Source organism: Triturus cristatus, chromosome 2_2 (assembly GCF_964204655.1).
Source record: "Triturus cristatus chromosome 2_2, aTriCri1.1, whole genome shotgun sequence".
Classification (NCBI taxonomy): domain Eukaryota; kingdom Metazoa; phylum Chordata; class Amphibia; order Caudata; family Salamandridae; genus Triturus; species Triturus cristatus.
In genome coordinates, this window is record NC_140582.1 from 706,386,815 (window position 1) to 706,414,726 (window position 27,912).

At 47.8% G+C, this 27,912-nt stretch overlaps 1 protein-coding gene across 1 annotated transcript in view; it reads right to left on the reverse strand.

The window, feature by feature from the left end:
- Positions 1-27,912, reverse strand: part of LOC146862667 (uncharacterized) — a 457,539-nt gene that overhangs the window by 7,561 nt on the left and 422,066 nt on the right. Inside the window, exons 31-32 of the mRNA XM_085641888.1 lie at positions 23,420-23,514; positions 13,707-13,831 (exon numbers count right to left, since the gene is read on the reverse strand). Coding sequence (XP_085498014.1) covers positions 13,707-13,831; positions 23,420-23,514 — 220 coding nt within the window. The remainder of the gene's footprint in view (positions 1-13,706; positions 13,832-23,419; positions 23,515-27,912) is intronic.

The following is a 27,912-nucleotide window of genomic DNA, read 5'->3' on the forward strand; positions in this document are numbered from 1 at the left end:
ACCGATAGCCAGTACGGGTTTGGTGTCGTTCATGACTTTGGACAGTTATGGTCACAGAGAGGGTTCATGACATCTTCTGGTTCACCCATTAGAAATGGGGAATATGTGAGGCAACTGTTGGAAGCATTACAATGTCCGAAAGAGATTGCTGTTGTCAAATGTTCAGCTCACTCTAAGGGAAGCGACTTTGTATCAATGGGGAATAGCTACGTGGATGAGGTTGCCCGATTTTGTGCCGAACAAGGATGTATATTTACTGGAGGGTATACTGGAGAAAGACAAGAAAGAACCGATCTCAGCATGATGTTAGCCATGGCTGATACATGGGAGGAGCTAAAGTGACTGCAGGATGAGGTTACCGATCAGGAACGAGATAGCTGGATACGAGCAGGATGTGAGAAGGGAGATGTGGATGTGTGGGTTTCGAGTGATGGACGAGCTGTGCTACTAGAATGTTTGTTGAGTCCAATGGCAAGACTGATTCATGGTGCAGTACATCTTGGCAGAGATGCGATGGTGCATGTGTTCAGACAGACATGGTACAATCCGAAGTTTCGTGCAGTGGCTGAAGCTGTGTGTCAGAGGTGTGTTATCTGTCAGCAGATGAATGCGGGAAAGAAACTGCTGTGAGCCACATTGGGAGGTCAGGAGGGCCTTTCAATAGGATGCAGTTGGACTTTATTGAGATGCCGAAGTGCAATGGGCTGAGGTACATCTTAGTGGTGGTATGTGTCTTTTCAAGATGGGTGGAGGCTTACCCAACACGTAGATGTGACACACTTATTGTAGCTAAGCTATTGCTGAGAGAGATTATCCCGAGGTTCGGTTTTCAGACTTCTTTGGAGTCAGATAGAGGGACACACTTCCATAGCGAAATCATGAAATTGCTCTGTGCTGCCTTGAATCTGGACCAGAGACTGCATTGCAGTTATCGACCAGAGGCTTCTGGGATTGTGGAACAAGTTAATGGGACTTTGAAAGCACGGATGGCAAAAGTGTGTTCTTCGACATCCCTGAAGTGGCCTGACGCAGTGCCCTTGGTTCTTATGAGCCTTTGTAGTGTTCCTGATAGGAGGACTGGGTTGTCCCCGTACGAAATATTGATGGGGAGGGCGATGTGAATACCAGCGATACCTACCATTGCTTTGATTAACGTTAAAACAAACAAATGATGGACGGAATGCTGACAATGCAGACATTGCTTTGATTAACATCACTGATGACTTGATTCTCGACTACTGTAAGGGACTGGCCGACGTAGTCCGTTCTGTGTCCCAGCAGGTGCAAGCAACAACTGTTCCAGTCGCAAGTGACCTGTGCCACGACTTGTGCCCGGGAGATTGGGTGCTTGTGCGTAAACAGGTGAGGAAGAGTTGCCTGGATGTTCGTTGGCGTGGTCCGTACCAGGTAATACTGGTCATGAACACGGCAGTGAAGTATGGGGGACTGCCGAACTGGGTGCATGCCTCCCATACCCGCAGAGTTCCAGCACCCTTGGAAGATACAGACCCTCTCGTAAATGAAAATCCAGCTGAGGTGGCAGGGCCATCTGAGAGGGCAAGCCAAGCTGTGAGGGTTGCTGATGCAGTTGGTTGTGCACTAGATCGAGCTGAAAGGGGTTGTGCAAATCGAAGCCCTGAATTTGACTCAGACGGAGAAAGTGTTGCTGTGGGTGGAGTAGAGTCAAATTCTGCTGACGGAGGAAGGGGTGCCCAGGGTACTCGAAGGTAGAGCAGAAGTGCCGCAGAAGCAGAAAGAGTTTGGCCCGTGAGTCAGAGGCGGCTGAACTTGAGATTGGCACACCAGAGAGACCTTGCCCCAGTTTCTGAGACGTCTGAATCTGAGCAAAGTGACGAAGAGCAAGCTCAAATCAATCTGAGAAGGTCAAGGAGAGCAAGAGTGCCGTGTCAAAGGTACACCTCACCAGAGTTGACATACGTTGTGACTGATGCCAGGTATACCGAGCACGGGGAGGCTGAGGTCCTTGACGCTGATCAGCAATTCTCCGAACCTGAAAATAGACGTTTTGTTACGAGGTCCAAGGTTGGAAATCGAAGGAATACTGACTCTCAATATTCCCAATCCACCACTTCTGAGTAAGGTTCGTGAATTGATCTTGGAGTCGCTGGTTTTTCCAACTTTTGGTATTGTACCGCCGCATCAGGAGTTAGTGGTACTTCGTCTTGAAATTCTGCAAGGTATCTTAGAGATTTTGGGAGCTGATCTTATTCTGGATTGAAGATAAAGACTTTGTTGTACATAAAAGTCCAAAGAAGAGGATAACCTAGGCCCGAGTGGAAGAAGAGAAGTTAGGGACTTTCCGTCGAAACGATCAAAGAGGGCTAGGGAAGTCTTTTTGTGGACTGTGTAAATAAGGAACTGAAATTGCAAGAGGATTTCCAGCTTTGAGGCGTTGTTAGAACTGGTTGACAAGCAGTACCCGGTGGAGAGAGAGACTCTTACTTGTTGCTGTCGAGCCAAGAATTTTGAGGACGTTGCAAAGATGACAGATGCTGGAAATACTCACCGTAGGGCTAAATTAGTTATAGGTACACTCCTAGGGGTAGTGATAGTCACTATAGTTGCGATAGTTGTAGCCTAATATATCGTTTCACATGAGCAGGAGGGGGAGGTACAGGGGACACCTATGCCTACCACCTCTAGCCAGAAAGAGGTTACTATAGGAGCTTAAAGAGCTTTGTTACTTGAAGAGTGTCATAGATTTCACATAGATCTGTCTAGAAGTGACTTTAAACTTAATGCTTATGCAAAGCTGTTGTATAAGTATGTGCATGCAATGGATGCGAAAGACTGCTATGTGTGTATGCAGCTACCTTCTTCAGTAGATGAGGGTATTAGATACCATCACCTTCCACTAACATATGGAATTTCTTGTAGTTTCTTGCTTAGTATCTTTTATGAGAGAAGACAATTTGAGTATTTATTTTCCAATAACGATGCAGCACTTCCTGAAGTTCCAGCTTATAAGCATTTGAATAAATACGATTATTACAAGTCAGAAGATAGACTTCTGAAGTATTTTATACCGTCTTTGGAACTGGATACGGCTTATGCTCACCAACATAATTTGACATGTTCATTGTCAGACACAGAGAAGAAGTTCATTGGTCAAGTAGAAGATAAATATAGAAAACTAACCCAGACACGAAATACAGGAGAGAGTCCAGTCGATTGGACAGATGAGGAGAGATTGCACAGATCCAAGGGGAGTTATGGACCCATAGCGTTAGTTCAGGTGCAAAAGGGGAAGTTGTGTGTGAGACGTCCTCAGACCTATTATGAAAAAGTATCGGTAGGACAAAGTACGTGTGACCATATCTTTACCATGGCGGACTCTGTTAAGAACTTTTTGCAAGGTCCGGTGCAAGTGATTCCAACTGTTTATCATGTGTGCGGAAGGAGTGCCTTTGTGAGGTTGCCTGCGAATTGGTATGGTACATGTTACTTGGCTATTATTTTTCTGAAAATCTATCACGCAGAAGATTTAAATCTTCTGGAGACTGGACATCATTCTAAAGTACGGAGAGCTGTAAGGGCAGGAGCAGTGATTGGTGATATCTTTGGAGCGATGATACCAAGTTTGGATGTGATTTTAAATGATGTGAAGATTAGAAGGTTGGCGACTGTGGTTGATGAGTTGTCGATGAATACTGCGAGGTCATTGCTGTTGGTGGATGGAGAGATGTTGTCGATAAGGATGGTGGTTTTGCAGAATCGTCTTGCTTTAGACGTATTATTGGCAAAAGAGGGTATAGTCTGTAAATTATTGAAAATTCAGGAATGTTGCACGTATATTCCAGACAATAGCAAGGATCTGGAGAAATATATAGACAACACTACTACGATACACCAAGAGATTGCGGATCTGACTGAGGAAGGCGTGTGGGAAAAGATTGGTAAAGGATTTGGTCGCGTGGGAAGTTGGTTTGCGAATTTGGGAAAGGGGTTCCTTGGATTCGTGCTCAAGCCTCTCATTATTGTTGTGGTTTGTGTGATCTGCTTGTGGGGTCTCATCAGAGCCTATAAGTGGTACAGAGGAAGGGGCGTGGCTTGGCAGCCGACGGGCATGGACGCGTGAGCAACGAGCTCCGCATCCAGCCCAGCCGAAATCCTGCACAGATTGTCGCCCCGGTGCTCCGTGAATCCCGGAGGGCACCCCCGCCTGGTCCTGACCCTGGGAGCGGAACGGCGGAGTGGAGCGCGGCACCGAGAGCTGGCGCCGCGACTGGAATCGCGGCGGAGGCGGGTCGCCGCCGGCCATTTTGGGCGGCCTGTGCGGGGACGTGCAGCCGCGGCCCACAGTGAGTTGGAAGCCGACCGGAAGTGAGGCGTGCCCGGCAGAGGAACCCGGAAGTGGCGGTCCCGCCGTAGTGGAAAGCAGAGCGGGGCGAAGTCCGGCTGATGAGAGAGGCTTGGTGCTTGGAGCCCCTCCGCAGCCTGAACCAGCGGCTGTGGATGCACGGTGGAGGAGCAGCGACCCGGAGGGCGGCGTGAGGCCTGTGGTGAGGGTGGCGGCCCCGGAGTTGGAGTGGAGGCAGGGGGCCCGGAGGCACTGGCTGGCGGACGGGGGGCCGAGAGGTGGACGGACGGCTCCGCGGGAGCCCCAGAGGTGGTGACCTGGCTGACCCTGGGTGGCAGGCCTGAAGGAACTGCTGGAGGACGGTGCCTGCTCTGGTGACGCAGCCTCCGAGCGACCCAGTGGACAGCGGTGGGGTCGGCTACTGTTACAGTACACGGCGGGGAGGACGGCCTTCGGAGAGCGGTGAGGGTCCTCCTCACCAGGGCGCCCTGTGGAGAGCGGCAGGAGAACGCCGGCGTCATCATCGTTCGGAGGCAGGGGCGCGTAGGGCCCTGCGGCCGGTGAGGGGTGAGTCGGGGCCCCGTGGTAGCCACTGCATCGGGGAGCGGGCCTGGAGGCCGATTGCTTTGTGACTCCCTGGTGTACGTCCTTGCCTGGAGCATGGGCAAACCGAGACCCAGGCTGGGAGGGAACCCGGCGGACCCGGTGGGAGATCCCGCCGGTGGCCGAGATGGCGGAACGAGTGCTGACTCCGCGGCGGGCCTCCAGCAACGGCAGATGGACCAAATCCTGCAGGCCATAGCAGACACGAGAACTGCGTTGCAGACTGATATCGCACAGGTGTCTTCAGATCTGGGGCTGCTTCGGGCGGACCATAGGAAGCTGGTGGACAGGGTCAAGCAAACGGAGGACAGGTTGGACTTGGTGGCACCAGCGCAGAAAGCATCGGAGGGTCAGACGGCGGATCTTCTACGGAGGGTGTTGATTCTGGAGAAGAGGGCCGAGGATGCCGAAGGGCGCAACCGCCGCAATAACATTCGTGTGGTGGGGCTGCCCGAAAAGATTGAAGGGGGAGATATGCTGACCTTTCTGGAGACCTGGCTAAAAGAGGTGGTGGCGCCCGAGGGGCTCACGCGGTTTTATACCTTGGAGAGGGCGCATAGGGTTCCGGCTCGACCCCCGGATCCGGGCCGCCCTCCCCGGCCGGTGGTGGCCCGCCTGTTGCACTACAGGGATCGCAATATTATTCTTCAGAAGGCTAGAACTCTGGGTCCCTACCAAGTGGAGAATGTTCCGGTCTCTATTTACCCGGACTATCCCATGGAAGTCCAGCGCAGGCGCTCCTCCTTCCAGGCAGTGAAGAAGGCGCTACGGGACGAGGGGCTGCAGTACTCATTGTTGTTCCCGGCCCGCCTCCGAGTTGTGCTGGACGGTACGACATCCTTCTTCAATGACCCCGCAGCAGCCTGGAGTTGGCTGGAATCGGTCCGGACTGGCGCGGCGGCGCATGCTGATGGAGTGGGGCCGCCGGGAACCCTGGCGAAGGCCCGTCGCAGCAGACGCACTAAGGTACGGACAGCAGGGATCCGATCGCCGGGAGCATCCCAGACGGTGCTGGAATGGCGGGCAGCGCTGCGGGCAGTCTCTGTGATATCGGGGGCCGCGGCCTCCCAGCCCAGCGAGGATTCGGGCTCCCAGAAGGGCTCTGAGGCCTCCCTCTCTGATGACGCTTGCGGGGAGGCGGAGTTGCTGCCTGATATTACCCCCGGGACGGTGGACGAGTTGCTGGACGCTTGAAGGTTTGGGGATTTCTCTGGCCATAGTATGAGGGACATGGGCAGGGCGAAAGGGGTGCGTGTGGGGGGGGGGAGGCCTGGCCTGGCTTTGCGGGGCTCTGGGAGGGACCGGTACCTGATGGTGGATTGCGGATGGGGACTGTTGAGGGGACCTGGAGGAGAGAGCGGGGGGTCTGAAGGGCGCGGAGCACTGGGGGAGGATTTGCAGAGACTGGGCGTGGATGCTCTGAAGGGGACTGTCGACAAGCCCGTCTGGCGCAGTGCCATCACCTCAACCTCACGGACATAGTGAGACTCTGGTGGCTACCAGAGTGTTTGGTTTCTGTTTGGGGTGATATTTGGATGGGTAACTGTGGTTTAGCACCTGTTCTGGGGAAGGGAGGGCGTTCGGGGAGTTGGGGAGTTACGGGGTTTCAGGGGAATGTCAGTGTGCCTCGGAGCGTTAGGAAAGGGTGGTTGGCTCAGCGATGGGATGGGGACCCCACCTGAATTGAGATTTCTGACTTGGAATGTGAGGGGGCTCACCTCTATGGTGAAGAGATATAAAGTTCATGCCTACTTGGTACGGAGAGGGGTCCAGGTAACCTTCCTTCAAGAAACCCACTTAGATCGAGAGGAGGGGAAGGCATTGCATCGGCGCTGGCGGGGTCAATTGTTCTATACTACCTTTTCGAAGTTTGCCCGGGGTGCCCTGATCTGGGTGAGGGCGGGAGTCTCTTTCCAGCCTTTAACGACGTTAGTGGACCCGGAGGGCAGGTTTGTAGCAGTACAGGGGCGGTTGGATGGGAGGGATATGGCCTTATGCAATGTGTATGCCCCTAATGTAGACCAGGCCGCTTTCTTCTCCAGACTGTCGGGTCAGCTGGCAGCGTATTTGACGGGGACGATGGTGTTGGGAGGGGACTTTAATTCTGTGACTGATGTTGAGCTGGATAGGTCCCACCCGCCCCTTGCGCAGTCGGTGGTCCGTCGGGTGGCCAATAGTAGACGGGCTTGGCAGGAAACTTGGGGGCTGGTGGACACTTGGCGGACACATCATCCGATAGATAGGGATTACTCCTTCTACTCAGCCCCCCACGAGTTGTATGTCCGATTGGATAGTATACTGTGTTCACCGGATGCTCAGACTTTGATGCGGCATAGTGAATATCTAGCTAAAACCATCTCGGACCATAACCCCTGTGTGGGGGTGCTGCAATGGTCCAGGCAGCGGCAAGCGATTCCTACTTGGCGTCTTAACTCCTTGCTGCTGGAGGACTCGGTTTTTCCAGGCTGAGGTTGGCGGCTGCATAGAGCAGTATTTTGGGCATAACTCGGGTACGGCGGCGAGCCGGGCGACGGAATGGGATGCGTTTAAGGTGGTTGTTCGGGGGGTTTGTATATCGTCCACGGCCAGAGTGCGGAAGACTTTGCTGAGGGAGGTTGAGGAGGTGGAGGCCCAGCTGCGGACGGCTGAACGTGCGCATCAGGCGGGGGAGGGCGCGATGGCTGCAGTTGTTGAGGCGCGTGAGGGCGTGGCGGTGCGAGTGGAGAAGCTTCGCTGTTTTGATCATAAAAACTACCTTACGCGAGCACACGCGGAAAGAGACAAGGTGGGATGCCTCCTGGCATGGTTGGCGAACCCGACGGCCCGAGGTGACCCGATACTTTCCCTGGTTGAAGCAGAGGGAGTCCCGGTCTATTCCCAAATGGGGATAAATAAGCGGTTTGCCAGTTATTATGCAGGGTTGTATGATAGCACTATGGAGGGGGAGCCTGAAGGCCTTGATGACTTTTTATTGGAGGCCCGACTGCCCCGGCTGGACCCGGAGAATGGGAAAGACCTAGGGGGTGCCATATCACTGGGCGAGATCCGTGCGGCGATTAAGCACATGGCCCGGCGAAAGACCCCAGGGGCGGATGGTTTGCCCGTCGAGTTCTATGCGGCTTACCCGGATTTGCTGGCACCGCAGCTGCAGGTCCTTTACAGTGAGGTCTGGCGACTTGGGTGCTTTCCCGCCTCCGCTCGGGAGGCGATTGTGGTACCCTTACTGAAACCCGGAGGAGAGGCCGGCGCGCGCATGGCGTACCGTCCGCTCTCTATGCTGACGGTGGATTACAAAATCTTGAGTAAAATACTGGCGTCGCGCCTATTGACCCATATGACCGCCTTAATTCACCCGGATCAGGCGGGCTTTATCCCTCGGCGTAGCACGGCCACTTCGGTTCGACGGTTGCTACGGGTGATGGAGATGGACCGAGACATATACCCGGAGGCCTGCACACTGTCGGTCGACATAGAAAAGGCTTTTGATAGTGTGGAGTGGCCCTATTTATATCGAGTGCTGCGGGCGTTTGGTCTGGGGGATGGCTTCGTACGCTGGACCGCCTTGCTCTATAGCGATGCCACGGCCCGAGTGAAGACGGGGGCTACCATATCGGCCCCCTATCGCGTGCGGAGGGGGACGAGGCAGGGCTGCTCCCTCTCCCCCTTGTTGTTCGCCCTGGCCGTTGAACCGCTGGCGGCTCATGCCCGACGGGGGTGCGCCTATGCTGGAGTTTACTTGAGGGGGGAAGCCCACTATATATCCCTATATGCAGATGATCTGCTGATGTTCTTGGCGGATGCGGAGGGCGCGCTGGGCGGAGCGATCGCCCTTTTGGAGGATTTTGGTCGCCTGTCCGGGCTTAAGGTCAACTGGGGCAAGACATGCTTGTCGCAGGGTGGTCGGGCCCCACAGGCGCTGGGACCGATCCGGTGGAAAGGTAGCTGCTTACGATATTTGGGGGTTAGCATTTACCATACCCAGACTGATTTGCTGGAGGGGAATGTTGGCAGGGCCCTTCGCGGCTTGCGAGGTAGCATGGGGTTTTGGAGCACGCTCCCACTCTCGTGTGCCGGGAGGGTGGCGCTGTTGAAGATGGTGGCGTTGCCACGCCTCCTTTACTTTTTTCGCACCCTTCCCATATGGATCCCTGCGTCGTTGTTCACGCGGCTGCGAGCACTGTTTACGGGCTTCATTTGGGGCTCGGGAAGGCGGCGGGTGGCGCTGACCACGTTGCGGCTGCCGAGAGCGGAGGGGGGCCTGGCAGCCCCGGATTTTGAGTGGTACTACTTGGCAGCCCAGCTCCAATGGCTTACGCAGGCGGTGGCCAGGGAGTATAGAGGCCCGGAGGGCCCACAGGGCAGGCTGATTCCACGGCATGTGCTCGCCTTCATAGTCCTCCAGCAGCGGTTGGACCTAGCCCAGCTTACCCTGGAGGAACGTACCCTCCGGCTGTGCTGGAACAGGTGCCAGAGGAGGGCCGCCATAATTCACCCCTATGCCCCGGAGATCCCCCTGGGGATGTGTACGGCGCTCCCGCATGGGGGCGATTGGTCTGGGCTAGCTGTTTGGGAGGAGCTGGGCGTGCAGGTGGTGGGGGACTTATTCAGAGAGGGGGTGCTGTTGCCCTTCCAGGAACTACAGGACTTGTATGGGCTTCCGCGGGGGGACTTTTTACTCCATGCGGCCCTTGTAGTGAGCCTCCAGAAACATTGGAATGTGGGGCTCTCGGAGCCGCCGATCGCCGCGGGTTGCCAATATGTAGTGATGGCGGCGGGGACGACTAAGGCCATTACTTGCCTCTACCGCAGACTGTCGATGGAGGGCCTGCAACCTCTGGCCGCCCTGAGGGATAAGTGGGAAACGGACCTTGAGAAAGCGATCCCCGATACCACATGGTCCACGCTGGTGCGGAGGGCCTGGAAGGGAACGAGGAATGCCCGGTTTCAGTTAGTTCAGTTTTTTACGTTGCACAGGGCGTATCTGACGCCGGCCAAGATATTGCAATATTTCGGGGGGGTTCACTCTCAGTGCCCGCGGTGTGGGGGAGATGGGGCGGATTTTCGTCATATGTTTTGGTCCTGCGCGCAGTTGGGTGACTATTGGGCAGACGTTGTGGATTGTTTGAATCAGGTGACGGACCGCTCTATTGCCCCGGAAATGGGGGCTTGCTTGTTGCTTTGGTTTCCCCACACCCGCCGGACGAAGGTCACCAGTAAGTTTTACGATTTAGGACTGATAATGGCCAAGAGGGAACTGACTCTGCATTGGAAATCCCGGGCAGGGCCTAGCTTCTTGCGGTGGAGGGCGGCGTTTGCGAGATGGGCAGGTGCGGAGGGTACGCTCCGGGTGCAATTAGCCCTTCGGAGGGACGATGAGAAGGCACTAGCGACGGCCCGGGCATGAGAGGCGTTGGTGGTGGAACTTCAGGGGTTGATGTCTGATGCAGGGGAAGTGGAGAGCACATCTGATAGGCAGGAGGTAGCGGGGAGCGGGGAGTAGGAGGGGAATAGTGGTAAGCCCTGGACGCATAAACTTTAGCTCAGCGCGAGGGAAGGCCTTGTTTCCTTAAGGAGAGGTTGAGCACCCATACATACTTCATTGTGGAGGAGGGGTACATCAGAAGAGGGGTAGGTAACGGGGGCACACTGACATGGGGTGGGAGGGGGGGGGAAGGGGACTGTGTGGGAAGGATGTTTCTTCTCCTGGATAATTGGTAGCGACGATAAATGTACAGTACTCCTTTGAAGGGTGGGGGTAGTGGAACGTGTGTTGAGTTGTTGCTTTGAAAACAATAAAAAAATGTTCCAACAAAAAAATAAAGTGGTACAGAGGAAACAGAATTGAAAGAGCTCTCAGAGCGAGTGAGAGGCGAATGGCTAGACTGCAGGACAGTCAATACCAGAATCTGAAGAGAATGGAGAGGTTTCGACAGGGGAGGATGGCAACTAGTACTGTTTAGGTCGGTCCTTTCTCCAAGGGAAGTAATTGTGTGATGGTGTGATGACATTTGTCATCAAAGGGGGGAACTGATAGAGCGTTGTGTGATTCTGAAATTCGTAGGGGTGCATCATATTCACCGTTAGTCAGCACCCGCATATTAATCAATGTATGTTAAGAAGTGCCATAGAAATGTATTGCTGTAATTGTTTAACATAGAGGTGATTAGAGTTGTAATAATGCTTTTGTGAAGAATAAAGCTGCAAGTTATCATGAATGTATTTAGTAAAATGTATAATGATTAGTTTTCATGTAATGTAATGCTTTAAACGTGTGCTATGCTAGGGTTACACGTGCAAGTTGCTTGCTCACGAAATGAGACTAATGAACCAATGCTTAGAGTGTGATTTAGTAATGTGTTTAACAGTGTAAAGGCCTGATCGCATATATGTAAGGAGAAAGGCCTGTTCATTTTCTTATGTTAGCTAAACGTTGTAGGCCGAAAATGACTTCCCTTGGTAAAGGCTTTGGGTTGCAGGGAGATGTAAAATCTTTGAGGCGTGAAATGTTTTCGTTCCCATGTTTCTGTTGCAGGTGCAAGGACATTTAGCTCGTTAGTGAGACTAGGTCTTTGTTTTAGGAGTTAGGATGCTGCGAGAAGCCAACAGGGGAGTACACTGGAATGTGAGGATGATACTTTCAGCGGAGAAGGTGCCTGGGACCCAAGGTCAAGCTAACCATCGTTGGACGCCAGACAAAGTTGTAGGAAAAATACTGGAAGAAGACCTGGCTGAAGAGGTGTGCCGAAGGGCGTGTTCTATGATTTTGGGGTTTTGTATTAGGGACAGTGCCCCTCAGGTTGAGCAGTTGAGGTTTAGACGGGAAGCTAGAAAGAGCATCTTAGAACGAGCTCTGACTGTGTGAATGTACTTCTTAGGAAGTCTTCGCTCCTGACACCTTTTTATTCTCATGCCTGGGAAGGGAAATAGTTAAGTAGGGATGTCACCTTAGAGTTAGTGTAGGGATAGACTATCACTTTTCCTTTTAAACTAATGATTCCTAATTTGGATATTGGCTTAACCATTGCTTTCTTGATGATTTTGGAGTCAGTGATTCTTTTTGTCTTGAGTCGGATGAGAATCCTCCGTAGACTTGCTTTTGTATTAGTGCCCATTTACCTTTTACACCTTGTACTGAGGTGTTTGTATGTTCAGCTAATTTTGGTTGTAATAAAATCTTACAAATTTTAGATTCGGAGTCAGTGGTCCTTTCCCCATGAAGTCTAACTTTGGTGATTTTGTTTTGATAATCGTATTTCCTCCCCTCTACACTATTTAGCAGATCAAATGATCCTGGCGACCAGAGAGGATTCTTGGAGATAACCAGGTAGGCAAGAATCCGGCCCTGTCACTTTTGATTGGGAATTGTGTGCTCATAATTTGTGCTTCAGTACTGAGAACTGATGTTTAAGGCGCAGTGCATTGCATGCCAGCTGTTTCCTACTCTGGCCTCAGGATGCAAATATTGATTCGAGGGATATAGGGATTATCTCCATAACATTGTCATGTCAGGTAACCTGCAGAAGCGCTGTGGTACTTCGGTTGAATGGGCCTGCTCCGCCCCATACTTTCTTGAATTATGCATATGGTCTCTGCCCACTAATTCAACTGATGAGCAGCTCAGTGTGAATGAATATTGTCTTGCATGTATTGAGCCTTCAAACTTCAGCTGAATGATGTTTCATTTAAATATAATGTTTTTTGCCTAATACGGTTGCCTCTCAATGCTCAATGCTCAATGAATGCCGAACAACACTATCAACTGCATGCTTACAAGTGAGTATGAGGTTTCCACTGACTTAAAATGAATTCACTCTGATGTTAAACGTTAAGAATGCATTATTTTTTTGCTCCACTTTGTTCCCCCATGAGCCCAGGACGGTCAGGCTCACATCATAGAAAATGATAAGACAAAAGGTACACAAATAAAACCCAACAAACACACAGCAAAATCACCTCGTGAGACCTGGATTGTACCCATGAGTCTTAAAACCCATGAGCCTTTGCAATTAGTGTCCAATGAACCTTAAAACTGCCCTATTAAAAGTCGCAGTTTATATTTCTGCTTTGTTGATCATAAGACACCATTTAACAAAGTTGACAGATTCAAACTTTATTAAATATCTAGGACTTTTGGCCTCCTTCCTTTGTGCTTCCAGTTAAGAACACCCACAGGCCAATTGCAGAGCCTGGGGCTCAGTGACTGCTACCCTCTGCCCAGAGCTGAACACAAGGGAGCGGGTTGCTCCTCTCCTACCTCTCTTACCTCCTCGACCAGCCTTAACACTGCCATTTTTCACCTGCTTCGATCAAGTGGAAAATGTCAGTAGAAAAGTTCCCCGGAATTGGGGATACAATTATATGTAAAAAGACCCATTATTTTTTCAGGTCCGTGTAGTTTTTCCCAATTAAAGAGACAAAACTTTGAAAAGTCAAAATTTGGTGCAGATATTCCGGTCCCCGCGATCAGAAGAATGGAGAACCGTATATGCAAGAGAGGGCAGATGAGACAGAGTAGAGGGCAGAGACTGACAATGAGATAAACGGAGTGTTTTCGTTCCTTTTGAAATGAGGTTGTGCACTTGAGACCAGATGCAACATTGCACTCCTAGCCACACGCATTAGATATGTTTTGATTTTGAAATATGCATTTGTGGATAATTTGTAATGTAATTCCCAAGAAAGAACCAAATGTACTGAAATATACTGGCTTTGCATGCCAACATCTCTACACATCTAGGTTGTGTGTCATTCATCAAGAGAAAAATAAAACTGATGTTCACACCTGTCAACAGTATTGCCTTGGCTCCTCCTTCTATCATTTCCAGTTTGCTGTTCATGGTGAGGTGGAGATTATCATAGCCTGGAAGCACCTTGTGTCCTCGTCGAAATGGATCCCAAACTTTAAGTCTGCAGATAAACAGATGTATTTCAACTTAATCTGTGCAGGAATTTGAAAATAATTTACTCTGGGAAACCATGCATTTGTTGGGGGGGTGTCAAGGTGTGGCAGCGTAAAGTTCGTGTAGACACGAAAAATGAAGTCTGACCGTCAGCCTATAAATGTATGTTTTTTTTTATTTGTATAAATTCTGTTTATTAAACATCAAGAAGGGTCATGTCATACAGATAATCAATTGCACATTACGGGGAGCCGTGTCATTACAAGCATTGGTGTTTCGTCTCATGTTATCAAAAGTTGCAACAATATCACATGCAATTGGTTTCAGATCGTCAAGTGTTCGTCAAGGGAGGGAACATTAGGGGGTTCGCACACTCCTCCCCGGTATACATTCCAATTAGTCCAGATTGCTATCCATTTCCTGGGGCATCCACGGGCAACGTATATTGTTTTCTCTCTTTCCATACACCAATCCATGTCCTCCCTCCACCCCTTCACTGTTGGTGGTGCCGCAGCCCCCCAGAGTTGCGCTATATTGCGCCTGGCGATCATCTACCCAAGTGTGACCCAGAGCCTCCCTTTTACATTCAAATCTGTGGGCTCCCAGATATTCAAAAGGCATCTGTTAGCTTCCGGCCGAAGGGTCACCCCCCAGACCACACTCATACATTTGAGGATTTTCTTCCAGAAGTCCTGAATCAGCGGACACTCCCAGAGTACGTGCAGGAAGGTACCCTCCAGCGCGCATCGCCTCTTACATATCCCATCCTCACTTCTGCCCATGAGCATTAGCTGCCACCCCGAGAGGTAAACCCTGTGTACAATTTTTAATTGTACCAATCTCAGTTTTGCCGAAATGGCGACTTCTTTAGGGGAGGAGAGTGCCTCTTGCCACTCTTCATCATCAATTTCGAGACCGTCCCTCCCCCATTTCTCCCTAAGTGTTCTCAAAGGGTCTCGAGTATGGTGGACGAGTTTTTTATATGTTAGGGATATACTTTTTTCTGGTAGGTGTCCATCGAGAAGTCTATCCTCGAGAGGAGAGGACTCTGGTGGTGACGTTCCAGCCGGAATGTTGGCCTGTAGGGAGTGTTTGATCTGCGCGTATCTAAAGTATTCCGAGTCGGCCATCTCGTACGTTTGCTGTAGTGAGGTGAAGGTCACCACCCCATTCCGCCCCAAGAGGTCCCTTATACGCGAGATACCTATGAGGTCCCATTTGTCAAACCCTTTAGTACGTCCTAGAGTTCCCAGCTGTTCTGAGTCCCAAAGGGGAGTCGCAAGCGTGAGTCTGCTGGCCCATCCCAGATTACGGTTAACCACGTGCCATACTTGCACCGCGTGTTTGGTAGGTCCAGTAAGCGGAAACTTAGCTGGCCTAGAATATAGTGCTCTCGTAAAATCCCCTCCCGGTAGCAGCCATCTATCCATACCGTAAGCTGGGTCATCCCCATTTCCATAAAGACATTGGTTTATGGCAGACAGTTGTGCTGCCCAATAGTATTTTTTGATGTCTGGAAGGGCGATACCCCCGTCATACCATCCAAGAGTTAGCTTCCGGAGTGCTATGCGCGATTTCCCGTCCCATAGTAGATCCCTTTGTAGGGCTTCGACATCTTTAAAGAACGCATGTGGGACCGAGTCGGGATTCCCCGCTTTCGTAAATCTCGTACCGGGGGTACTCGCTTCTCGGTTCTGGCCCCTCGGCTTTGGAATAGCCTCCCTCTTGCTATCCGCTCCATCCCCATTTACCGTCACTTCCGCAAGGCCCTCAAAACTTTTCTTTTCTCTCAGGCTTTTCCTGGCTCGTCCTTTTGGGTCTTCTCTGTGAGTATGTATGAGCCCCCAGCGCCAGGAAGCCGCTTTGGCCGCAGTGCGCTTTACTAAATTCCTCTTTTCATTTAATTTCGATAGTTCTGAATCAGGGGTCTCCAACAAGTAGCTCTGGAGCTACTGGTAGCTCGCCAGTACCTTCAAAGTAGCTCTCTGAGGTGAAGTCAAGCCCATTATCAATTTTAGAGTACGTGCCTATTAAAGAAGGCAGCACAGATCATCCAAAGACCCTAAGAGTGACAGCCAGCCACACTTATCACAGTAACTCATTCTAACACTCAAACACACACTGTGCCAGCTTATAGGACCTGCTACATGACAGTCTGTATCCAATCTCAATATAATTAAGCCACAAGGAGATTGACCATGTTGCAGTCCCTCCTTTATCAGTCACAACATGTGTGTGAACAGTGCACCATCTATGCCTGGTGCCAAGAACCACCAAATATATATGCTAGCACCAACATAAGAGTGTTATATTTGGCATAATTGTGTCCATTCCTGACATAATAGTGCCAATGGCATTATTATGGTCATCCTTGACTATTTTAGTATTTTTGGTCTAGTTGTGGTATGCTGGCAGCCATCATAGACCTACTCTGAGCATGACTGGCCTACATGTACCTATTCCTGGCATATTAATGGTCATGACTGATATGTGGTCTTATCCCTGATCCTTCTGGTTTCCAGCCTTGGCACAACTGTGACCCTAGTATAAGCGTGGGCATTACTGGGATAATTCAGGTATCCGTGGTGCTATGGTGAGCATCTATTATGATATAAAGGGGTAACCCACAATTGTCCATGGACCTGGGTAACGAACGGTCCTAGACCTCTTTAAAGCTACAATTCAGTTATGAAAAACATTCATTAGTCAAAGGGCATCCGTTACATATAGAATTAGCATTGTATCATTAATGTACCACCATTTTCTTTACAATGCAAACAAGTATATCCTCAAAAGACACAAAGGCACAAAATATTGCTCCAATAGTGACGGTTTATTATTTAGTTACTTTTATAACAGATCACCATATTCAATGCTACAAATAGAGAAAGAGGTTGGTCCAAGGGGAGTGTGAATAAGGAAAGTGCTCGTGAAGTAGGACAGATATAAAGGAGGAGAATCCAAAAGGCAAATTCAATAACCAATCAATTACACATTCTGGTATCGCTAGTAAAACTGGTCATGGTTCATAGTAGCAACAGATTTACAGATAGGCCAGTCCCTTATGGATTTACAAATATTCATTTCTTGAATTTCTGATGATGCACAGAGAACATTCATTGGTGAAAAGGCAGGCTGGGATGATATCAGGTACAGGCCCACTGGGGGAGAGTGTCGACGTTTCGACCCTGGTGCAATGAGGGTAATTTATATCCTGTGCAGGCGGGTCTTCCTTAGGGGCTGTATCCTGACTGTACTTCAGGTACCTAGGTTGCCTCCCCTCCCCCATCCTGAGGAAGACCTGCCTACAGAGGATATAAATTATCTTCATTGCACCAGGGTCGAAACGTCGACACTCTCCCCCAGTGGGCCTGTACCTGATATCATCCCAGCCCTGCCTTTTCACAGATGAATGTTCTCTGTGCGTCATCAGAAAATCATGAAATGTAAAGAAAATGGTGGTACATTAATGATACAATGCTAATTCTATATGTACCGGATGCCCTTTGACTAATGGATGTTTTTCATAACTGAATTGTAGCTTTAAAGAACTCTAGGACCATTGTTTCCTATGCCAATGGTGAGCATCCATGGCATATGACTGTAATACCTGGGAATTCAAAGTAGTCTGTCCATATGAGGCATTTGTACATAGGAGTACATGATGATAATGTCAAGCTGATGTTTTGAGACTGTGCATTACTCAAAAACTTAAAGGCAGTTTTAGTTTTCAAAAATGGGGTTTCTTCTGGAAAATTGAGTTTTTTTGCCCACAGTGGAAAGTAGTATTAGATAGAAAAATTAGCATTTTCAGAAACTGGTGAATGATAATTCAAGTTGAGCTGGGGAGACGTACTGCTGTGCTTACGTCCTTTGTGCCACTGGGCATGTCAAGATTTGAATGTTATTTCATAAGTCAAGGGAAGGCATTTAATTTTGAAGACCTTTTTCCCAGCATTTCTGCTGGTAGCCGCACTTGATATACTTGAGTGGTAACTACTGAAAATCTTGCTTTGGGTGGTCATAGTGTAGTCACTATTTTACAGGAATAAAATTTGCTAGTAGCTCGGGAAGACTTTCCTTGAGCAGAAGTAGCTCTTACTACAGAAAAGGTTGGAGACCCCTGGGTATATAGAAATCGGGGTAATGCCATCATTTTGAAGAGCGCTGCCCGCCCAAGGAGAGATAGGGGTAGTGTCTTCCACGTGCTGGTGTCCCTTCTGAGCCTCTGCAAGGGCGGGAGGAGGTTCCGCTCATATTGTGTCTTGGCATCTGTGATAATGAATACGCCAAGGTATTTGAATCCCTCGACAGCTATCTGGATTGGGCAGTTCCCGGGTAAGGATGGGGCTTTCCCATGGAGGACATATAGCAACGACTTGCTCCAGTTAATTTGGAAGCCCGAGTTTCTTCCGAAAATGGCAAATATGTCCAACATCACCCTCAGCGATCGTGGAGGGGGAAGCAAGATAAAGAAGGATGTCATCAGCATATAATGAGATCCGATCCTCCCATCCTTCGGTCCATCGAAGTCCCCGGGCCGAAGCATCGCTCCGTATCCAGGCTGCGAGTGGCTCAAGGGAAAGTGCGAACAGGAGTGGCGACAGCGGGCATCCCTGTCTGGTCCCCCTGCCTAGTGTGAAAACATCTGAGATTTTGTTGTTGACCGCCACTTGGGCCAGTGGCTCCGCATATAGCAGCTGTACCCACCCAAATGTATGTTTATTAAACACTGCTCCTAATAAAGGATACATGTGACACTAAATCTGTTTTGTCTTACTTGAATGGTCACAAAATGGCTGCATTTTAAAATATCTTAGGAAGTTAAGGAACCTGCAGCAGAGATCTATGTGTGCCCAGCAAATTGCAGGGGATAGTAATAATAAGATAACTCTGGTGGTTAATGCCCTTGCTGGAGAGATCAATGTTTTGTTCAGTCATAGTTTTGACTCAAAGTAGCATAGGGGGATAATGTGTCTCCTAGGTAAGAAATGCATATTTTATGTAGATAGGCAGGTGGTTCACTGCTTTTAACACAGTGATCATTTTGTTACTTGCAGTTCACAGGATGCAGCCCTTTTAATATATAGCACAGTGAGCAATGGATTTAGCAACTTATTGTTTTCCCTCAACCTGTCATTATTCTAAGGTCACTAAAAAGGGTTCCTGTTGTAACATGCAGATAATAAATGTATATTTTATAGAGATAAGCAGGTGGCTTACTGCTTTTAAAACACAGAGCCTTTCGTCACTTGCAGTTCATAAGCCTCAGCACTTTCAATATAGCACAGAGAGCTATGGGTTTAGCAACTTATTGTTTTTTCCTCAACCTTTCATTATTCTAATGTTGCTAAAAAGGATTCATTTGGGTAATAATAAAGTGTTACTGGTACAAACAACATGAACCACTGCATTACATTTAAATCCCTACAGTTTGTCTCCTGACTATGCACTCTTAACATCTAATACCTACCAGTAAGGATGGTATGTGACTTCTACACATTGTACCCACCATTGTCGCATGTAACACATTTTGTACATTACTTTAAACAATTGTATGATTTATTGTCTCTGTATAATGTGTGCATGAGATATAATCACTCTGACTACCCACATTGGGATGGGTAGCGTTATAAAAGAATTTAAAAAAGTAAGTGCTATTTAAATTGTTATTTGTGTAATTATTCATGCAGACCAATACACCTTACATTTGTACAGTGCATGCATATCTCTTACAACTAGGGGTTGATCAAAGTAAAAAAACTGCCACCAAATTCTAGTTTCTCTTAAGTACTTATGAAGTGATAAGAAGGTGTTTGCCTTTGTTTCCCTCCATTGCATTGGCATGAAGGTGTTAAGCTCCAGATATCTCCCAGCAGGGATGGGAGCAAAAGCAGAATTGATCGCCCTTTAAATAAGGCCTTTGTTTTGGGCCCGGCTACAAGTGCATATAAGAAATCCCCTTCACAGTCTGCAGGGTGTTACTCGGAATGGAAAGCCTAGGCCTGGGAGTGGCGTTCTAACCATCCAAATGCCCCTCCCTCCGCACATCGGTTTATCCCTCCCGGAAGAGCCTTTGTTTCTATGCCTCGCTTAAAACTCAGAGGAGAGGCTTAGAAATACCCCCAAATATTCAAGAGGATGATTTACTATTCTTACTCCAGTCCTAGAAACCTTTGGGAAAAGCGTTTGTGAACATTGCCTATTTTCTGCAATTAGGGAGATTAAAACATGCACATGAGTGCACATGCGCGACATACAATGGCAAGCGCATTGGAGTCTGTAAGGCCTTACAAACTGGGAGCCTCAACAGATGGGACACCTGCCTGGATTCCACTCAATAATGTCTGGGATCCGGCTGGACCCCCCTCATTTCCTGCACTGAACTTAATATTATATTCTAGGATAAAAACAAACTGTAAGAAATTGGGATATCAGTTGCGAAGGATGTGAGTCCTTCACAAGTGAAGCCGCAATTGTATTTTGTACTGGAAACCAAGTACCCCATTGTAGCACTTGCCTCTTTTAGGGTAGCAAAGCAGAGCAGTCCAAGGCCTACTCAGGGAAGGTGGTGTGGGCTAGCAATGCCAATTCACTGGCACGAAACAACACTTAATAAATCATTGCACAGTCAGTGCTTTTTCTTTTAAAGAGAAAAAGTACTTTTCTTGCACACACCTTACAAAATGCTATGCATAAAATTACAAATATGTACATCAGATAGATGGAAATACCTTTAGTGAAGGGGCGTAGCTTCAGGGGAGGGGTGCTTGGGGTGTTACACCCCCCCAATAAATGTATCTTTTGATAAATAGTTGGGTACAGGTGCTTTCAGTCGGGTATGGGAAGGCATCTGTCGGATTTCACTAGGAATTGTTACATACACACAGACAAAAATTCACACACACACTCTACCTCTCTGTTTTGAAAGTTCACGAAAATGTTGTCTTTTCTCTCACTTAGTACTCCTACCAATCTGCATTCTTCTCCCTTTCCACTTCACCTTAGGCCCAACTCATGCACCAAATTGTTGTATTTTACATTATATGCCAGCGTAATTGTTGGAAAATCTGAATCTCACACCCCCCAATCTTGCTGACCAAGCTAACCCCTGCTTTGGTGAGACCTTCATATCACAATACACAGAGTGGGTTGTGAATACCCCACTTATACTAGAAGCACAATTCACAAGATAAGCGGGGTTTCATTGTATATAAGGCAGGCCTACTTGCTTTGTCATAGTGTCACCGCAATGATAACAATCACCACATGTTAAAGTTTGTCAATGTATCGCTATTGGAATTAATGGGAACAATATTAGCATTGAAAATTACTCAGTATAAATGTCAACATTGCTCCGAGTAACTAGTATAAGCAAAAAGCATTTTTTAATTGAATAAGTGTGCCAGTCTCTATTTACATTCTACAGGCCGCAATATGCAGCCATAGTACCAGCCACAAGGGGCCAATGGACTCCAGAGCCTGAGAGCATCGGCTCCAGCTCAGGGAGTGCTTGAATCAATAAGAAAATTGTCCTGGGGAGTCAAGAATTCAAGTCCCTCTGGGACTCAGGGCAAATGTTTAGGGGCAATGGGGAACTGCTGCACCTTCTGCACCCCTCCACAACACATTGGTAGACTGTTGGTGGTGCCCCTGCTCCTCCTTGGTGCACCACGAGTACAACAAATAGGCAATTTAGCCCACGTGGGACATTATGGGGCACTCCTTTGCCCAGTTTCTTGAATAACATGTATGAGTTGGTTTACCTGCTCTCTTCATTTCTGCTTGGCGGCCTTCTGTGCATGTGGTTTCTTTTATTTGTAGGCGCACCGCACCAGACCCACCCGGGGCACCCATGAATTCAGGGGCTGACTGGGGGCCAAGGGGGAGCCACAATGACCCCATGACCTAACCGGCTCTCCACGCACAGCCCCCATCCTCTGGGACTGTACAGGAGTGAGGAACATCACTTTGTGCTCCCTCTGGGTGATATAAGCCTTTCTACGTTCATGGCAGGAGCAAGGCTGGTTCTTTCTCTTTGTTCTGGGCTCTGGGATCCATCGTCATTGTGCTGGTCCGAGGGAGAAGGTGGTGCTTGGGGGTATTGTGCATCTGGGAAGGGGTCCTACACACGCCCACTCCCCTAATGGAATAAAAAAAATAAACGATATGTGCTGACCCACCCCGGCGGTAATTTGGAAGGAATCAGTGGAGTGCCACGCACTCGGTTTCTCGTTTTCGTCTGTTAAAAAGGCAAATCTTTAAGGCTGCATATCTTTGGCCCTGTTGGGCCAATTTTCTTCATCTTTGGCAGCAGTTTCCAAGCTGGGGTGGAATGTTATAGACACCAGGCACTCCTGGCCAATTCTAGGATGCCACATTATCTCTCCATCCTTGTCCCAACCCTCCTACATATCATTCTTTGATAATCCATGAGTTCTACTTTAAGTTGTCTTTAGGAAAGAGCTTCCATCGCAGCCTAAGCTCTGCCCCAAGCGGACAAAGCTGCCTGATCCCTTCCAACTGAAACCTCAAAGGTGAGCACCTGCTCTGTTGGCTCCAGAGATCTGGGCTTACTCCTTTGTTACAGTGCGCATGGTCTGTCCCTGCCCAGGTTAAGTGTGATAAGCTAATTATCAGATACAGATTTCATCCTCACCCCTTCCTTTACCAGAAATTGGGTCAATCCCTGTTAATTGCATTGTTATGTGGGGAGGCCTTTGGTGGCTTTGCTGGGAAGCAGAGCAATTAAATGGGCCCATTGGGGGGCAGGAGGGAACAAAGACCTGGGATCTGATTATGAGCTTAGTCAGGGAAATATGACAAATCTTGAAGTCTCATAAAGTGTATATGTGGAAAGTTTGGGACTGGAAGTTCACACTCCGGGGACATATTTTATCCCAGTTTTAACCCTTGCTGGACTCTATATAACTAAGTAGGACAAAACCACACCTTACGGCGGTTTTTGTCCATAGTGTATAATACAGTGAAGCACCACAGATTTTCCAGTAAGCACATCAGACCTACATTATGAATGCCCACTCATATTATAAGGCCTACCACAGGTCAGTACCAATCCTTGCAGAGTCCTTATGTGACAGGCTACCTATACGCACATACCGGACTGCACACAACAGTAGTCTCATATGTACAGCCCATACACATGTGCTCACATGTTCACATGTAACCAGCCCAGTGCCTCTTACCCAAGCTGTGTAGCACTGGCCTTATCTTATAGGTCTACACTGGTGGCTAGCATGCTCAGTCCAATTACTGTGAATTTACAGTGAGTGAGACTCCGCTAGTGAGGATCATTCCCAGCAAAAGTAAAAAAACTGGGTAGTCAAAACTGAACAATACTGGAGGACTAAATGGGTGGTACCCATTTGCTACACCAACATTAATTATTGAAATAATTTAATACAGAAATACACATTTAAAATCTGGCCACAACTTGAGTGGCTTATCTGCTGGGACATCATTCTCTAATCGGATTAGTAGCATTTGTGAAAACTCTAAACCCATTTCCCATCCCACGTTTAACAGGTTATGTTTTTATGTAGTATCCACTGACAAAGATTAAAAGTTGTCTTACTTGTTTATCATCATGATACCGAAAACAATCCGACTGGCATCATCAGTAATTGCCATGCAGCACACATTTGGCTCCTTCTTCAATCTCTTTTTGACCTGAGAATACAGATTCATTTTTCAGTAATGCAGCTCTTATCTATATATTGCAGTTATATTTTAGTTCTACAAAAGGCTTCACAAGAAGGCCAACATTAATTGAACTTGCAATAAAAGTACAATAAAAAAGTTTTGTTAGTCACCCGTAGTATGATCACGGCTGAAAAAAGCTGAGTTTGGATGAGCATGCAGCACTAGTGTTGAACTCAGAATAATTCATCCTTTCCCCGAAGACCTCGTGACTGGCTGTGAACTGTCTTTCTTTTTAAGAATATATGTGTATAAATGTTATTGGATTTATGGCATACAGAATTTCTAATTCAAACTGATAGTGTACAACATGTTTTTGGGGTAACATATTATTAGCCATGATTGTTTCTTTTCAATAGCCATTTGCTTTTCCCTCCACCTTGGAACTGATGTTCAGATACCTTAGGGTCGCACTCTTAAGGTCGAACTCTACAATCCTTGCCAACTATTTATGTACAGTTTGATCAGAATCTCAACATTCAGTCTAGTCTTGAGTGTATGAAGGGAGTTTTGTAAGTCGGGCATCAAAAACAAATCTGGCATTGGCACAGCCAATATGTCTGGCATTGGCCTCCAGCCATTTAGCCCTGTCAGTGCTTGTTTTGTTTTGTCATGGGTTTTGCCAAAGTTCATTGTTGGGAAGCTGCCAGGCCCTCGTCAATCTGAAAGAAAAAAAAACACTGGCTAAAAGCAAAGATATATTTCTGGGGACTCAAAAAAGCACACCTTGCCATAACACTCCCTTGCACTTAAGGGAAGTTCTTTAAGCAGAAAATGGCCGACTGGTCGGAGGCTCTATCCAGGAGCTCCGGGGCTAGGGATAGCAATGTATTGCATTAATCTTGTGAAAGCCTTAGCCTTGTGAAAGGAAAAAAAATCGTAGGAAAAAAATCAGGGGTGACACGCTAACCGGCCTGAGCAGTTGGAGTCCATGGCGAGCACTGAGGGCGATTTGTAGTCAATGAATCGCACGACGGAGGGCAGGAGATTCATCATCGGATTTGAAGTGGGCAGAGAGTGGCTCTGTATCAATAATCCAATCCCAAAGCTCCCAGCAGTGACCGTGCACCGCTCCATATAATAAGGTGAGACACGGAGTGGGAGAGGAGGTGAGCCGCACGGCAGGAGCACAGAGGGAGGCTCCGGTTAGCTCAGACCCCCACAGCGACCGTGCAGCACCCAGGCTCCTCGCCATGCAAGGGATGAGAAGCGGAGGAGGAGAGGAAGCCGAGCAAGCCATGGCGGGAGATAATTAAGCGGGCGGCGATCCAGGGTGCAGGGGAGCGGTCCCGAGGCAGGAGGGAGCGCAATAGTAAAAGTACATGCCCCCACCCACCCCAACACTCCTGTGACACGAGGAGGCAATGCACTAAACGGACTCACGAGGAAAAGAAAAAAAAATAATATATATATATATATATATAAATAAAGGATTAAAGTACTTAACAATAAATATACAACCGTAAACGAATGACTCAAAGAATAACGGAAACGGAAAGTGGACAAACCCTGACCTCTTGAAGACCAGCCATTTCGTCTGGGATAGATAGGGTACAAAATGGCCAATAAACTATAGAAAAGGAAAGAAGACCTAATACAACTGTGCATAGAGACTAAAATAGGACTACCCATAGTAGGATATCCTCAGTAAGCAAACAGACAGCCATATTTGAACGGGCAAGTGGTCTGACCAATAAAGCCTACAGAGTCAATTCATCAGGTATTGACCAGTCCATTAAAAGTGAGAGAGGAATAAACAGAAGACGAAAAATAAGAAGGAAGTACAACAAGAGATAAATATAGGAGAGAGAAGAAGAAACAGAATAAGAACAAGAATAAAGTGTAAAATAAAACGGCAGGAGACCTAAAAGCAGGAGGAAAGAACTCTTACAATAAAATGTACCCTCCCAACATAACCAAAAATGTAGCTAAGGTTTTTAAGCACAACTTAAAGAAAAAAACACTTAGACACTGATATCAGACCCACACTTCAACATAAAAAGGGCATCTTGGTCAATGACCTTATATTCTTCACAAGAAAGCCGGCAAAATGGCGCTTGACCATAACTGAACTATTGAACACACAAGAAACCAAAAATATACCATACGGCGTTATGCTTCTGATCGCTCCCTCGCATAGACTAGGAGCTGCTATGAATATGACAATCTATAAAAATGGTACGGTACTCATTCAAGCAAAGGACAAGGATCTAAACAAATTTGATGAATACTTCTCCACGCTTAAAGAAAAAGTATTTTATTCCACTCGTACAAGAAACCAACAAAGCACCTGCGCACGTTCAATTACACATCACAAAAAAGCAACACTGAGAGCGGAACATGGGAAGACAATTGTTCCACAGAGGTCAAACCCTTCCCCAACAATCGCAACCGAGCCGAACAGACGCTCTTCACAATTAACTGACCTTTCACTTACATTCACGATGAATCCTTCATCAACATCCTACCACGAAAGTCAAATTCCTGCACGAACGAACACGTCCGCATCCAAGCTAGGAGCCAATCTCCATATTCACCAAGAAATAGTGGGAGGAAAGTCGAGTAAGCCTGCTATGCCAACAAATAAAGGGAATTTTTCTACAGCATCCACCTAACCACCTTTCAATGCTCCGCGTACCTTTATCTCGTCAAATAATAAATCTAATAAAAAAGCATCTCCCCGAGATCAAAGAAAAATAAGAAGCTTAATCAACGCCGTAACTAAAATAAAGATCAATGAGTCATTAGAGAGTGAATTACTAAACAATCAATCGTCAAGTCTCCTGAGCTCATCCTTCATCCCCCTTGCTCCTGCAAGGATCCCAGAAACTCAGAATCTAAACTCCAGTAACCTTCTACAAACCATTTACAAAGCCATACTGGACCTGAAGAATATTGCGCGCCTCACAGAAAACGCACTCTCCAAATTCAAAATTATGCAAGAGGCAGTACTGTCACTACATAACAACATAAAAGCAACACCAATGTCTCTATCAAACAGACATCATCGGCCTCTCAAACTCCCTAGCTACCTATCGGAAGAGGAAACGCAAGCACTACTTCAATCCTACGAGCCGTCTCCGACCACAACTAACCCATGTAACAAGAACAAGGTAAATGTAATCAGCTCAGTCCCATTCAACTCCTTCAGAGAAGTCAGGCCTAGTGACAGAAAATTAAATATGAATACCCTGAAGCAAATAATGCTAACCACCTCCAATCAAGACCCCATCCGGTATTCTCAGAAAAGATCACAGGGCTACTAATCAACTGCCGCTCAGCAATGAAACTCGCGTCAGACATCGCTGACCTTATCCTGAGTCAGGAGATCGACGTTGCGATCCTAACGGAAACATGGCTCACTGAATCTTCCTCGCCATGTTTGGATCTACTGGTACCCCCTAACTATTTCATTGTGAGGCAAGACAGGTTAAAGAGAAAAGGAGGGGGTATTGCAGTTATTCATCGCTCGGAGCTCTTGGTTACTCCATTACCGGCCGACCCTCTTAACTCATATGAATACCTCGCACTCTCCATAGTTAATACTGAGAAACAGCTAAGCAAGGTCCATGCATTCTATCACCCGCCAGGCAAGAATGAACCTTTTATCGACCACTTAATGGAGATCATCACAGCAAACACCTCCCCACACTCAAACGACATATTCCTTGGCGACTTCAATTTACATTGGAACAATCCTAATGACAGCCAGGTCAACATCATCAAAGACTTCCTAGCAGATCAAAACCTAGTACACTTCCAACGCAGGTGAAAAGCTCCACGCAAGACTGGATCATATCCAAAGATAAAGCTGTGATCTTAACCTCAATCATGACTTGTGACTGGTCAGATAATCACATAATAACCTTCCAAATTCCTAGAGTACTAAAGAAAAAAAAACACTCAACCAATCAAACCCAAACAATGGATAAGGACCACAAAGAACTTGGACATTGAAAAGCTTGCGTCAATGTGCAGGAGGGATCTTCCCCCTCCTAGAAATTTGACAAATGCCAGCAAACTCACGGAGCACTACAATGCGAAGATGGCAGAGATAATGGACACTATTGCACCGTTAAAACTAAAACGAACGTCGGACAAAGATAAAAATCCCAGGTTCAGCGGAACACTAAATGAAGAAAGACGTAAACTGAGACTAGCAGAACGGAAATGGAGACAGCTATCATCATCCCCACAACTAAAACTGATAAGAAAAACCAGAAGCGCCTACAATAAAAATCTTCTGAAGTCAAAAAAAGAATTCTTCAGAACGGAATTGGAGAATGCGAAAAACAGACCTCGGAAACTCTTAGAATTGGATAAACAGCAATCAAACAAAACGTACAAATCTACACCTGAATCAACAAA